General features: G+C 43.9%; 2 protein-coding genes across 2 annotated transcripts in view; one reads left to right on the top strand and one right to left on the bottom strand.

The window, feature by feature from the left end:
* Positions 1-7,277, top strand: part of LOC107392322 (fibroblast growth factor receptor-like 1) — a 29,223-nt gene extending 21,946 nt beyond the window's left edge. Inside the window, exons 3-7 of the mRNA XM_015970063.3 lie at positions 977-1,249; positions 5,015-5,083; positions 5,182-5,466; positions 5,871-6,224; positions 6,642-7,277. Of these exons, the coding sequence (XP_015825549.3) occupies positions 977-1,249; positions 5,015-5,083; positions 5,182-5,466; positions 5,871-6,224; positions 6,642-7,063 (1,403 nt within the window). The 3' untranslated portion in view covers positions 7,064-7,277. The remainder of the gene's footprint in view (positions 1-976; positions 1,250-5,014; positions 5,084-5,181; positions 5,467-5,870; positions 6,225-6,641) is intronic.
* A 1,238-nt stretch (positions 7,278-8,515) lies between these two features.
* tacc3 (transforming, acidic coiled-coil containing protein 3) lies at positions 8,516-14,212 on the bottom strand. The gene is made up of 17 exons (XM_015970062.3): positions 14,074-14,212; positions 12,821-12,986; positions 12,613-12,740; positions 12,497-12,534; positions 11,350-12,421; positions 11,223-11,265; positions 10,503-10,653; positions 10,367-10,425; positions 10,146-10,276; positions 9,941-10,028; positions 9,740-9,865; positions 9,536-9,603; positions 9,419-9,462; positions 9,168-9,328; positions 8,958-9,064; positions 8,748-8,868; positions 8,516-8,673 (listed from the first exon to the last, which is right to left on the bottom strand). Exons 2-17 carry the CDS (start codon positions 12,983-12,985, stop codon positions 8,608-8,610), a joined length of 2,568 nt encoding a protein of 855 aa, XP_015825548.3. The 5' UTR covers position 12,986; positions 14,074-14,212; the 3' UTR covers positions 8,516-8,607.
* Between the last annotated feature and the right edge of the window lie 1,067 nt (positions 14,213-15,279).

The following is a 15,279-nucleotide window of genomic DNA, read 5'->3' as shown; positions in this document are numbered from 1 at the left end:
ACTGCTGGAGTTAGTGGACATAAATTAGAGGGTTAGATCCACGGTGTTTATAAAAACCACTTATGGAGGGAACAGGAGGAGAAACCACTGAGAAATGAGGATAAACCGACCTTAAAAAACTTGGACAGAGAAACGGTCTGGCAGGAATGCGGAAGTGGCGCTCAAGTCGCCAAACAAAGGACAAGAAGCTAGAAGATCACGCCGATGTTTACTAGATAAACCACGCTTTAAGAGAAGTCTTATTCTCACCTGGATTCCTGCTCATTTACCTCTTTTCCTCCGACGTTTTGCCGGGACCGGACAAACATCGCTGGAGGCGTCCTGGTTGGAATCGTCGTTTGGCTCCGGGCCAGTGCGCCACTCCGATAAACAAACAGGGAGGTACGTCCTTGGTGCATCTTGGGCGATCGTGAACGAATGAAAGGACAAAAGAGTTTGGCGATCATTAGAGATGGTAGCAGGGACACTACTGAAGAGGATCGCAGACAGAAGCAAGGTGGAAAAGAGGAGGTTATTGGAGAAAAGTTTGAAAACGTGGCCGGTGACTGCGGCTAAGCCAAGCACAGGCGCCATCTTGTTACCGACCGGAAGCGGAAAAATAAAAGAATACCTTTCGTGTCTCAGGTAGCCTGCAGAAACATAAAAACCTTTTACCTTAGACACTTTGCAGATTTTTTTTTATTGCTTCAATATGATCTGGATGATTTGTCCTTTCAAAATAAGAGAGAATACAAAAGGACAGCAATAAAATTTAGAAAGAGAACAACAAATGTATCAAATATTGGTATTTAAAGCGTTAAAGCTTTAAGAAAAGAAAACACCTCGCCTTGGTAATGTCATACTATCCTTTCTGTCATGGCAGGAACAAAACTCTGAATATTTGCTGCTTTTTTATCATTTTCAACATTAAAAGCAGTCTGCCATTAATTGATCAGCATCATTACAAATGTATCACCTGTTTGTTTTTTGTCATCAGGACCTCCGCGGGTTTCTGAGAAAATCTCTCACAGACAGACGGCCCGGTTAGGAAGTGCCATCAAGCTGCCGTGCCCGGTGGAAGGAGACCCCCCACCGCTCACCAGGTGGACCAAAGATGGACGCACCGTCCACAACGGCTGGATCCGCTTCCGTGTCCTCCGCATGGCCCTGAAAATCAAAGACGTGGAGGCGGACGACACGGGGACCTACAACTGCCAAGCAACTAATGGATTTGGAAGTGTGAACGTCAACTACACTCTCATTGTTATTGGTGAGTGCAGATTGAGTTTAGCAGGATGGTTTAATCCCGTTTTGTTGCAGTCAGCCGTTCATCAGTGAGGATGTAGCACTTTGCAAACCGAAAGTCTCACCGCACCTCTCGTAAGAGACAGCATCACCCAGATTTGTGGAGGTTTAGCGGCTGATCCTCTCATCTTTAGTGTTTGCTACATCCCCGGCCTCTCTCCGCCCAAAGTCAACAACGTCCCGGGATATTGTTTCATTCTACTTCATCCTCTGTGACTCAGTTGGATCTCCAGCTCTTCCTTCTCCCGAGGCTACACTCAGCGGAGGCAGAAGGTCTGCAGCGCTGAAGCAGAAACACATTCAGTGTAAAAGCGCCGGTTTTACCACAGACCCTGCAGGATTAAGAGCAGCCTGACCAAATGTGTAATTCCTTTGTGCGTACAGTGCATTTCCTCTGCGCTGGGGCTTGACATGATGAATGAGCGGAGCCGAGCGCGAAGGCTGTGTTTAGTCTAATTACTCTAAGATGCCTAATTTGGGCCAGAGTCTGTGCTGCATCTCGCAGGAGGGGCCGTGGCACGATCGTGTGACAGCTATGCCTCAAAAGAAGAGCCATAATCAGGCGGAGGCGGAAAGCACGGGGGAAAAAAAGCACTTGTTGCACGTTTATGAATGGGCAAACCGAGGTTTATTTTTGAGTTTCCTTCTTTACGACGTTCAAAGGCAGGGTGTCGGCTGATTGTGTTCAAATTAAAGGTTGAAGATCTCGGCGTGGAGCCTTCTGTAACGCAGGGTTGTGTTGTGTGGTATCAAAATCAGACGTGGCTCTAAATGTGTCTGCGTTGCACTTACAGGGCGATCCGAGCATTTTCAAAATAGAAAACCTTCCTAGCTGAATTTGACAACCGATTATAAAAAAATGCTGAATGCTTAGGCTTTTAGATGAGATCTGAAGCATTTTCTTTAAGTATTTATTTGCATCTCTTCTTGCTTATTTTTGCAAGTCGAAGAAAGAAGAAGCGCAACAAGCTGCGTGAGCTCTGATGGGGGCTTTGATTTCAGTTGCAGTGGCGGCTCGGTGAGAGCGTAGAACAAAAACAGATGAAACTGCTGAGACGAAGATGGTGAGATCAGTTTTACTCAGCTGCATGCGTGGCTCTGCTCCTGCCCTGTGATTGTGTTTGGAAGGAACACCATCGAATATTTATTCATGAGTCTGAGAAGGAAAGTTTCTTGCGATTTTTATCAGATTTATTTGCCCTTTTTCGAGTTTCGTCCCGACCTGACTCTTAATCTTGTGTTGAGAAAAACTCAGTGATCGTTCAGCCTTTCACAAGAGCACGCGCTTCTGTGTTTCGTCTCTCTTTGGCTGCAGCATCCCAAAGGTGCTGGCAGACTATCACCACGGCGCTTGTTTTATAGGTAATTGTTCCAACAGGGGTGCTTTTCATCCAGACGAGGGAGCCAGGATTGAAATGATCATGAGCAAACCTTTCCATTAGCGTTGCATCAGATAATTAATTTAGCTGCTTGCCTTCGCCTGGCTGCTAGAATGCTGCTGGAAAGGATCAGAAAACGGGTTTATTTATGTGAAATTGTTTAAATGAGGGGTAGCAGGGTTCCAGCACAGTTAAATCTGTAGCATCCATCATGTTGGCTTGTTATTTTTACTGGATCTGAAGGAGGAATAAAACACAGTCGGCCTTGATGTTGAAGCAGAACAGGTTGATTTGGGGGGTCCACCATGGCTGAAGAGGCTTCCCTCTTCCTGTCTGCCAGCAGACAGCCTGTCCTCCCCAGAGCTATCTGAAGAATCTGGTCCGTCAGTGCAACATGGCGCCTCTTCAATCCCTCCAGCTGGCTGTTTGGGCCCTGTTTGGGGTGGTGTCCTGACAACTGGCCCGATCACCCCCTCACCCTCCTCTCCTCCTGCAGGACTGCAACTTCCTCCTGCATGCATGCACGAGCTCCAGCAGCTTTCATATTTGCATTATAAGTTTTTCACGTTAACTTTTACGCGCCCGGGTTTACATCTGCACCGACAACACGTTCCTCTGCTACCACGGGCCGGGCAGAGCTCTTTAGTCTGCATGAGAACCCTGGCTCTCGTAGCGCATTTTATTCATTCTTTTATTTGTCTCTGGGGACATCGTCAGGCCAACTGGTGGATAAACTGCCCCGTGTCTGGCTGACCGCATGTGGTAGTGGCTTGGAGATGATACTGTGCACAACTTTCCCCTTGGACATTGCAATGTCCCCAACAACATCTGGAGCTCATTGCGACCCCAAATCCTCGGGCCTTTTCCTGTGATTCAGCTGGCACGGGGAGGCCAGCAGAAAGCATGTGCATAGTGACCTGTTTCCTGTGGCTGGATTTGTGAATGAAATGGGAGGAGACAGTGTCAGACCGCTAACACTGTAAGGGAAAAGCCCATTACCTTTAAAAAAACTATATTTTCAGACATACAACATTAATTTCATCTGTATTTACAATATTAGCTCATATTTCAAATGCAGGACTCTTAAACACATCTCATTTACTGGTTAGTTCCTTTAAAAACAACCATTATGTGGCAGCTTTAAGATGCTCTGGCTCTTCTGAAGTTTTCAGAGCCAAGACAATAGTGGTAAGGAATAGCTTTAACGTCTCAGATGCATAAAAGGTGCTTTTGTTCCGTAGAATTGCCAAAAAGTAGAGAAGAAATAAATTCAAAGAGGGGGGAAAAAAAAGGTTGGAGCGAAAACCCCGGCAGTGCGGGACCACAATCTGTTTGGATTGGGAGGTTCAGGAACCGGCAGGAATTTGGAGAGCCCCAGTGAGCAACAGAGAAATATTTCTTCCAGTGAAGGCTGTTTTTTTTTTTTTTTAAGGAATGGATTATTATTGTTGGCCAGTTAACTCCCTTAATTAGCCATGACATCATGGCTGGACTCGGTGCTGCAGGGGACAAACAAAGGAGGGTTTGTACCCAGAGAACCCAAGAGAGCCTTGACGGTTTGAGGGGTTCTCGGAGGGAGGCAGAACAAGGGGGGTTAGGAGTCACATCTGGCCTCTTTACCTGGCCCAATCAAACCGTGAGAGGGAATGGAGTGTGCCAAGCAGCATCTAGAAAACTCCATCCTGAGGCTGCTTTAAAGCCAGGAATCAACGTGAGTCACGGAAACAAAAAGCTGCCTGGTTGTTGTAAAAGGTTGTGCTTAAACAGAGGTGCAAATATTTCATTCTCTTCCAACTCTTCTCATAATTAGATCATTGTTTGTTTGAAACTGCACACATTTTCTGGTCCCCCCCTTCTTCAAATTGTACAAATTTTAGTTTGAAATGCTGACAACAAAATCCCAGGTCTCGCATAAAGCTCTGTAATCACCAGCTCGGTGTCTCTGTGCAGATTGGCAGCTATCACTATAAGGAATCCGATCCGCTCTGTTAATTCATCACCGCTTAACTCGAAAAGTCGTTGCGCATCACAAAACTTCGATTAGGTTTCCCTCATTATAATTTCTCTAAGCCCAGCGTTAGCTGGGCTGCATGATGTCAGCCGGTGACATAAACTCCACAGCTGTCTCCTGGAGCTGGGCTCAGAAAAAAGAAACTGATCGTATTACATCTAAATGATGGAGAGCACGACCTGGACATGCAGCGTTTGCAGCAGAACCTACAGACAGACTCAGGACTGGTTTGGGATCGGGCGATGAACAGAAACGTTGTTCTTCCTTATTTACACCAATGAACGCTTTTCTCTTTCATTTGGCTACGTGCTAGCTGACCTTTGCTCTTTTGTGTTAACAGATGACTCAAGCTCTGGTCAACCCGGAAGAGTTAACGGACCAGAATCTGAGCCGGACAGTGATAAACTTGGTAAGAGCCGTGCTTACGTTTGTAAACACTTTGTAAATCGCCCGATTGTCCGCTGATACTAATATGCGGATGTTTCCATGCATACTTTTTACCCAAAGTGCGCCCTCGCTTCTCTCAACCTGAAAAGATGAGGAAGAGGGTGATCGCTTGTCCCGTGGGCAGCACGGTTCGTCTAAAATGCTCCGCCAACGGAAACCCTCGACCGGACATCGCGTGGCTGAAGGACGACCGGCCTCTGACGGAGCAGGAAGTCGGCGAAGGTCGTAAGAAACGGTGGACTCTGAGTCTGAAGAACGTGATGCCCGACCACAGCGGCAGATACACCTGCAGGGTGTCTAATCGAGCGGGGGAGATCAACGCCACTTACAAAGTCGAAGTCATTCGTGAGTATCGTTTTGCACATAGCTGCAGAAAAGAGAGAGAGATCACCTTTAGCAGCTCTGGTCTGATTATGATCAGCCAGTCGGGATGGTGGATGAATGTAAACATGTACACGAGAAGCACGTTGAGGAAGCAGGCCTGAAAGTGAGGGCTTGTGCCGTTTAGCTCAGAGACCATTCACCCAATCTGGAGCTGATTAAGGCCCAGCTGTCTGCCAGGCCCCCACCACCTCCTTCCCATGAGGAAAGCGTGCTGTACAACCAGGAGCGACCAAAGAGAGGAAACTAATCACACATACTTCTTGTGTTACATGTGGTATTCCTGTTAGCCTTGGGCCAGGATGGATAACAACCCAACTTTCTGTTTCCCAAAGAGGACCCTTGATGTGTGTTTTATGTCTCTGCAGAGAGGACAAACTCCAAACCGGTTCTGACAGGAACACACCCGCTCAACACGACGGTGGGCTACGGGGGCACCACGTCCTTCCAGTGCAAGGTGCGAAGCGACGTCAAACCCGTCATTCAGTGGCTCAAACGTGTGGAGCCCTACGAGGAGAGCCGCTACAACTCCACCATCGAGGTGGGGGACCACCGGTTCGTGGTGCTGCCCACGGGGGAGGTGTGGTCCAGGCCCGATGGCTCCTACCTCAACAAGCTGCTCATTACCCGCGCCAAGGAGGAGGACGCTGGCATGTACATCTGCTTGGGCGCCAACACCATGGGCTACAGCTTCCGCAGTGCGTTCCTGACTGTGCTTCCAGGTGAGAATCGGGAATTTTTATTTTGGTTTGGAGTCTGTTTTGTACGTCTAACCCGATAGCATCATCAGAACGTTTGCAGAACTCACCCAGCGTAATGTGTTGTTGTGTGTTTGTCTTCTGGACCTGGAGCACCAGCGTAATAAAAACCTCTAAATGTTTTGCTGACATCTGTTTAGCATTAGTTTTAAATGTGGCTACTCTTGTTTAATTCTCTATATAAATAAAAACTAGTCAAAAAATACCTTCAGACCGCCAGCTACCATGATGTGGGAGCCGTGGGAGTTTTCTCCCACATGCACGTTTCTACATAAAGTAACGGTTTCTCATTCTGTTCAGAAAAACATCCTGTTTGCTTAGAGGTAACAAAATGTTTGGGTTTTATTGGAATCTGGGTTTATTTGTTCCCTTCTGTTGCAGACACAAAGCCCCCCATCACCTCCATGTTCCCAGCGACCTCCAGCTCCCTGCCCTGGCCGGTCATCATCGGCGTTCCCGCTGGAATCGTCTTCATCTTCGCCACCGTGCTGCTGTGGTTCTGCCAGAACAGAAAGCATTGCCCACCTCCCAGCGCCCCGGCTGCACAAAGCTCCCACCGGCTCCGAGAGCGGGACAGGGCCCTCGCTGCGGCGTCGACCGGCTCCTCCAGCCCGGAGAAAGACTGCATGAGCTCCATGAACTATGAGGAGTACCTGGCCCAGCAGCAGCTCCTCCTTAGCAAGGGAGGACCATCAGCCCCGCCTAAAATATACCCCAAAATCTACACGGACATACACACACACACACACTCACACGTGGATGGGAAAGTACACCAGCATCAACACATTCATTTTCAGTGTTAGCGTCTCGGATGGACGTTGATTCTGAGGGACGTTCATGTGGAACCGATCTCCAGAAACTGTTGCGGGGAAAATGTGTGTGTGTGTGTGTGTGTGCGTGCAACGGACAGTGGCCAGTGTCTTTTTTCATAAAAACTTCCATGTTTGGTGCTTTTTTTTTTAAAAACAAGAAAACTTGTTGAAAGTTCACACCACTAAAACCCATTCATCCTTTTCATGCACTTGTTACGGTTTATTCGTTCAGGATGTGAGTTCAAACGGATCAGAGCGGAGAGGACGAGATCAAATAAATAAAAAACGGTACTAGAGGTCGATCAAAGGGCTGTTTTTATGCTCCTACTCAGGTTTTCCTCATGTTTAAAGCATTTTTCTGGTAATGCTGACCACTATGTTATTTTTCCATCCCACACGTATGTTCCTTTTTACAGGTGATATAAAATAGACTTGTAACTTGTTCATGGCGTGCAAACCTTGCCAAAGACTGCAAGGGATGGAAGGATTGTTTTTTTTTCTTCTTCAGATCAGTTCTCATCACTAGTTTTTACCGTCTCGAGGCAAACCAGCAGAAAGCAGTCTTTTTGACCATTAATGAAGTTGTAGTCAGAATATTTAATTTATTTTCATAAAAAAAGTATCAAAAGGTTTATTTTTCAGGCATTTAAAATTTCTGTAATTTTTCTTTTGTCCACCAGTTTGTTTGCATTTACTTCATGTTTCGTTATGTAATTTGACAATCTTGTATTTTGTTTAAAAAGAAGTTTGATTAAATGACCTGAAATAAGATTGATAGGATCAACAGTTGGACATTGTGTTTGGCTCATGTGTTTCTGAGTGCAGACAGAAGATGATTCGAGAGGTGAGCCATCCTGAAACAAAAGGCCTACACCCCCCACCACCTCCACACAGGAGCGCTTTCTTCTCTCCGAGCAGGTTGGAGTGTCTGAGGGTGACACAGAGGGCAACCAGCAGAGGGACACAAGTGGCCGGGACAAAAGCCTGAATAGATACCGAACAGACACAAGAACAGTCTCACTGTTGCTTTTTAGATGACTGATGTCCCCAGCCAGTCTACACCAAATGACCAGCATCTTTTCCCCAGTTAAGAGAATCGTCCCCCCCAATCCCTCTCTACCGTCGTTTCATTCAGCTCCAATCTAGGCAGGATTTCCTTTCACCATTTAGGAAGCACATTGTCCCACTCTGGGAGCGATGTGACAGGACCCTGTGATTGCTCAGAAAAGAAGAGGGGCTTTGTGTCAGATGAGCTCGTTTCACTGTAAGCACGAAGAAGAGCTCCGGCTCCAGACAGAAGCCTGTCGTGTCTGAATATCGAATAAGCAACACAGAAACACATGTTAAAGAATCACAGCGGTATTAATCCCATCTCAACACAGATCAATCCCCATAAAACCAAACACTGCCCCCTAGTGGTTGATGACATGAAAATAAAGCAAAAACTTTTAAAACTATCTTTATTTTTTTTTACAGTGTTAAAGAAACAATGACAAACATTACACAAAAAGATGATCTGGACACAAGCAATAAAATCAGCCCCTCTGGACTTTCGATATCAGCTCATCACACAGTTTGGTGAGCTCTTCAGCCTCTTTTTCCTAAAACACAAGAAAAAAATAAATACCTGCACACAGTAGCACATTTGATGACTTATTTAAAAATGTCCACTCACCTTCTGCTCCAGGCTCCTCTCCACAGACTGAAGCTTCAGTTGTTCCCGGCGCAGCTTAGCTTGAAGCACCGACAGCTCAGCTTTGTAATTAAACCGTACCTCTGCTATTTCTGTGTTCGCCCTGGAGGTGAGAAATACAATTATTCGCCTCGAGTACAAAGCCTTCACATGAGTAAAAACTAAATTAATTTACAGTTTTTCTTGTCCTACTTGGTAATTTTCTCCTCAGCGTGAGCTTTCAGGGCCTGGTATCGCTGCTCTTCCTTGTTGATTCTTGCCAAGTAGTCCTGGGCACAGGCTTTTAGAGTCTCTTCATTCTGGTTAAAAGACATTTTAATCCCTTTAGCTTTTCTGAAATCATTAAAATACTTTAGATATTGAGAAGTCCATCAGGAGCGTTTTGTCCTCCACTAAACTGACCTTTTTGTACCCCTCCACAACATCCTTGTATTTCTCCAGTCTTTTAAAAAGCTCAGCACAGTATTTCTCCATGGAGTTCAGATCGTTTGACACCTGCTCCTTCTCCAGCAACGTCTCCTTCAGCTTTGCCTCGGCCAGCTCTTTCTCCTTCTCTTGATCGGCTATTTTATGCCAAAAGAAACAAAAACGAGTACTTCCAACCACCGCTGAGTCATAAATCTGGATGTTTAGAGCAGGTGGCGTTAACTCACCCATCATTTTTGCAATCACAAGCTCATATTCAGCTAGTATTTTCCTGAGTGGGTGAAAAAACAAACAATGAATATCATCTAAAACAAAAACAGAAAATTAAAATCTAATCCACTCGCCTCATTTCCTGACCGTCATCCTGCAGCTTTTTACATTTACAACTCCACTGTTCCTCTTTCTCTCTTCCCTGTTTGAGAAGATGCACAAGTGAGTGGTGAATGAGGACCAACCACCTAGCTTTAGAAATGTTTTAAACAATTCTGTCCCAAAATGAAGCTCTACTTAAACTAGTGGACAAGAAGATCAAACTGTGAAGAACGCACCTCTGCCTGCACTTTGGCGATAGCGGCATCCATGTCCTTCTGACTGTATTTTAGCATTTCAATAATAACGTCTTCGGAGTTCCCAGGCTGAGGGAAAGGAGGGATGATGCTTCCAAAGATCGGAGCCTAGAAACACAGATGGTCATGGTCAAACAACCCGCCAGGAGTTACAGCGAATCCTGATCGGGAATAGAGACTCACTGGAGCTGTTGCGTCCTCAAACAGCTTGAGGCTGTCCTTTATTGGAGCTTTAGTTGTTTCTTTCTCTGTAACCTGAGGAATCTGAAGCCTGAAGAAAACAAAACCTTAAGTGATGTTTTTTTTAATATTTCAAACAAAAAGGATCTGCTGAAGCATTCAGGGACAGCAGCAGTCAGAGTGAATGAAAACAGAAGTGTGTTATTACTGTGAGGCCAAGGCCGCGGGAACAGCGACGTGCGTCTGAGCGGACGGGCCTGCAGACTTTTTGGGGCTCTCCCTCAGGAGGGGATCAAATTTTAGGTACAAAGATTGCTTTCGAAGGGCAGACTCCTTAAACTGTAGATTGAAAAGAAAACATTTAAATACCTTTAGGTCATGAACTAACTATCAAAATATCCGGTTACCGTACGCGTCGTTAGCACTTACACTGCTGGACCCAAACTGCTCAAGGTAGTCGATCTGCCCGTCAAAGCCACCGGCCACGACTGGTAATGTAAATCAGACCGAACTAATCAAGCACAGATCAAACTAATAAAGTGATGTGAATTCCAGGTTTACTCACACATAGTTCCAGGAACAAACTCCTCACTGAACTCGGTGTCCATCTGTAGCTGCTGATCGGGCTGAGGCGGCTCAGGAGCGTTCTGCACGGGGTCGTCACTCTCAAGTGGAATTTCCTGGTCATGAGCGGAGGTAGCCTTGTGATCAGCGATCTGACGGTTAGGAGGGTGATATTTTTGTGTGTGAGAAAAACACGAGCTAAATAGGAACTTAAACTGAATACAGGGTGTCTGCAGGTTTAAGGGAGCCAAATTTAAGACTTTTTAAGACCTTTTTTTAAGGCCACTTTGACCAAATTTAAGCTATTTTTAGAATTAAATTTAAGCTATAATTTCCAGCTATTGCCTGGAACCGATGCCAACCACATCGCGAACGTGGGATTAGCCATCCAGTTACCATTAAACGTCCCCATGGCGCAAGCTCCCACTAGCTTAACCAGCTAATGTGCCCATCTAAAACTAGCTCCCTTTCACAACCAACTGAATGTGTATGGTTCCGCTTCGCGAACATTATACACAACAATGCTGAACACTAACTAGAAATTCACGAAATTTTTATCGAAATAAAAGAATCTTGTTTATTGGGCCTTTGGTAATTTAAGACCTTTGGAAACTGTATTAAAGGATTATTTGTCATTTTTAAGGATTTTTAAGGCCTTAAATTTTGAAAAGCAAATTTAAGACTTTAAGGACCCGCAGATACCCTGTGAATAATAGCTTACATCTTCATGGTTGGGCTCAGCTGTTGGTAAGCTCTCACCAGAGCTGCAAGGAGCAAAAACATTTACGATCAAAACTTTGATGCTGGAATGTGAAGAAAAATAAAGACAGAAACTCAGTTTTACTCACCTCTGGGAAGACCCATCTTCCTTTTTGTCAGTTTGCTCGGGAAGGTCTGCTTCCTTGAGCACAACTGCGGGTTGGCCACTGCCCTTTGGAGAATTCGTGATTCTTGCTTTAGCGCCAAAAGGATTGAAGTACGGGTCATCCAAGTCCAGAGAGTAGGAACCTTTAGGAACTGGATCATCAGTGACATCACTCACAGGCTTCATGGGAGCTTCTGCTGATGCTTTAACATCAGAAGTCGACTTTTCGTCTTTAGGTTTTACAACAGAAGGTCTTTTGCCGAACCTTTTGGGTGGTGGCTTTCGTTTGACTTCGCTGCAGTCTCCGAAAGAGAACTCAAGTTTGACGGAGTGCTCATTGACTGGAGGGTCCGCAGGCTCGGACTCAGCTGCTGGAGGCTTGGCTGCATCAGCGGGTGTTGGGTTCACCGTAGAAATGGACTTCACATCCTGGGCAGGTGACTCTTGGGCTACCATAGGAACTTCAAACACGCCCATAGATATCTTTTCTTCTGTAGGTGGATTACTGTTTGGTACTTTTCTCTCTAAATCAGGTGAATTTGGAATTTTAGAGCCTCCAGTCTGGAATGGATTAATTTCATCAAGGTTGTCAAAATCCATGTTGTAAGCTCCTTTTACTGGAAGTGGAGAATCTTCCACAAAACTGCCAGATGTCTTCTCTTGATCGGACAAACTAGCAGGCTGTTTTTCATCAGGCGTGTCTGTGCATGGACCTTCCTCTACTGGGACCTTCACGGTCACCGTGACCACACTGCTGTCTGTGGAGCTCATGTTGGTGGAAACATCTGCATAAGAATTTTCCACAGATGGCGTGAATGGAAGCGTGTCGTCTAGAGCGGGTGTCATGTCAGTTGGCTTATTTTGAATATTCTCTGGTGACATGTGCTGCTGAGGCTTGGGGTCATCTGTAAGAGTCTCAACAGCGGGCCTCCCAGGGGTCACGGCCATCTTGTTAGAACTCTGAAATGGATTGATGGCATCAAGATTGTCAAAATCCAACTGGTAGCCGCCTTTGCTTTGTATCGGCATGTTGTCGTCGGGATAGGATGACATCTCTGTGAAAAGGGTTAAAAGAGTTTGAGTTGGATTGTTTACATCAAGCTGTAAAAAAATAATATGGGATGAGTTACCTTGACGGGGTGGCTCAATCTGCTCCTGTGTTAAAGTACTGAAAAAAAACTGGTGTTATTTCAAAGCACAAGCAATTGAAACTTAAAAACATGTAGGAAGTATATGACTTATTTACTCTGGCTTATCCAAATCCAAGGACACTGTTGCTTTATTATTCTCATCCACACTTAACATGTTGACAGATTTCCTGGGAGACAGGATTCTTTTAGTCAACGGGTCTCTTCTTGGTGTCTGAAAACAAACCTAAACATAACATTGTAATTAGTAAATACAGATCAAGTTACATAAATGACTGAATCTGTCAGAACTAAAAGGTTTTGCACCTTTGCCCCTTTTGGCACAGTCCTGTTGGGAAGGTTCTCCGTCTGACGCAGGATAGATTGCCTCCCGGTTGGCTGTTCCAGGGCAAATACATCTAGACTAGAATCGTTGTGCTTTCCTGCTGGGATGACCCCACAATTCTCATCATTTATGTCGACAGAACTCATTCTGTAAAAGAGGAGAAACTAACTAAAATTACAGGGCAGGGACAGATTAGTTACACTCTGGTGGGAAGGGGCCATGCTGAAAGCTGTCCTCGGTTGATAAGACTTCTACTCAGTTCAGCAATTCATGTGACCTTAGGGAAAAAAAAATACATAATTTGTTCAGGAATCGAGGCACATGTGACTGCACTCCACTGACTTGTGGACTGAGGTCAGTAAATCTGTGGTACATATTTTCATTTTTTTGGTTAATATAACTAAATATTTTGTCAGAAAGTTGTCTAATATTTAGATTTTGCCCCAATCAGGGCAACTTTTAGTTGAAAACTAATCAACTGCAGCTGAAAACAAAGCAGTGGCACAACAAGACCACAAGATGGCACTGATGATCACATTAATCTGTAGTCAAAAATGTTAATCAGAAAAAAAACTCTCCTACAGTCTCTGTAGAAAACACATAGGTTTATGGAAATTCAAAAAGGTGTTTAATCTACTTTTCATATCCTGGGCAAATTTTGTCAAATTTTCAATCCATGAGGAAAGTTAGGAATAAACTCAAAATTTGTTTTCCTCCAGACTTTTCCCCAATTATACCATATAAACCACCAGTATGATTCTCTCTCTCTCACACACACACACACACAACGAATATGAGATGACAAACTGCGTTGTGGCTCAACAGAAGAAGTAGAAGAAAAATCATTTCTATACAGAGAGAACAATTTAATCATAAAGTTCTTACTTGGTGTAAAAGTTAACCAGTAGACTATTTTATGAACGGTTACCTACAGCGCTAAATCAAAAATCGGCACCCAATCGTGACCATTATTTAATAAACTTCGTTTTTATAGCCTACATTGTTATTTTGTTTGTTTAATTGTAAAGCACGTCGTAATTCTAATCTTGAAATGTGCCATATAAATATTATTTATTTGCTAAATTTAGGGGAAAGAGCCCAGTGTTTAGCATAGTTAGCAATCGGTAAGCTAACGGTCAGAGACGGAAAACAAAAGCTCAACTTCACTTTTAAACACGGAAAAGATCCAAAAAGAGAACATTCGCACTACCCGTGTGTCTGTGGGACTACTTACCTGCAACTCACTTATTCTTGTCTGAAATTGCACCGTTTCTCGCTAAAGTTTTCCACTGAACCGAGCAAAGCAGAAATTCTTTTGAAAAGCCCTCGCCAGCGTCTGTGAGACAGCCGTTTGGAATTTAACAGTCGAATTTAAACAAACGGCGCTTCCGCGTTAAACAGCCAATGAGAAGTTACAGCGGATATGACGCAACTGTCATCTCAGCCAAAAGAGAGCGTTTAGGCATTTACATTTATAACATTTTAGTCAAATAATATGGCTTTTAAAAAAGTATTTCTCTTCTTTTAATGAAGTCATCAAAATGTTCGTCTTACTATATTCCATGACACTTTTGTACAAAAATATTAATTTAACAAACAAACACACCTGCAAGTATTTTTTTTATTTATCTTCACAGTAGAAAATAAATAATTTTCATTTTTGTTTTTGCTTACAAGCGAAATAGAAACATGTCCATTATAACCTATCAAATTATGAACAAAGTTGAAATGAAGAAAATAACTAGCTTTAAAAAGCAGCCTGACTTTTTTTATTCCATAAATGATGAGTAATTGTTGCCTTGTTCAACTTTATTCCAGCATCTGCTCCTTGTGACAAGGCTGAAGTTAGATGCTATTCGTGACATGGCTAAAGGGCAATTACACCTAGTTTTTCTCTACTCTGACCATCTGCTCAAAAACTACAACACCCACACTCTTCAAACCTGTACTGGATTATTATTATTATTATTATTATTATTATACACTACCAGCAGACTGCATAAAATATAGTTTGTGATTTGTGAAAACTTTTTAGCATCTGGTCCACACTGGAACTGGACTAGCTCAAAAACTAGAGTCTGAAATAAAAAAATTTCATTGGAAATTACACTTGAATTATGTGAATACATGGTATTTAAAAGCACATTAAATCTGGGAGAAGTTTTTTCTAATTAACAGTTTTATGTAACACAGGCATCAATTAAAGCACAAGAAAAGGTCAATGCATTGACCCAAGCGAGGCATTGGAAAACATAGAGCATGGTGAGATGGAGGAGAGAGGTAAGAAAATTTGAGTGACTGAAAGATAACTGCAACAAAAAGTTGTTTTGTATGTCTTTTGGAATGTTAAGGTTTGTGACAACTGAATTTATTTGTTGCTTCTCATGAAACTCAGAACTGGGGAGATGTTCAATTCTCTGAAGTTATCTGGAACATGATT

Source organism: Nothobranchius furzeri, chromosome 18 (genome assembly GCF_043380555.1).
Source record: "Nothobranchius furzeri strain GRZ-AD chromosome 18, NfurGRZ-RIMD1, whole genome shotgun sequence".
In the NCBI taxonomy this organism is placed as follows: Eukaryota; Metazoa; Chordata; class Actinopteri; order Cyprinodontiformes; family Nothobranchiidae; genus Nothobranchius; species Nothobranchius furzeri.
Note: the sequence above shows the minus strand (reverse complement) of the source record. Positions and strands in the feature narration are given on the sequence as shown.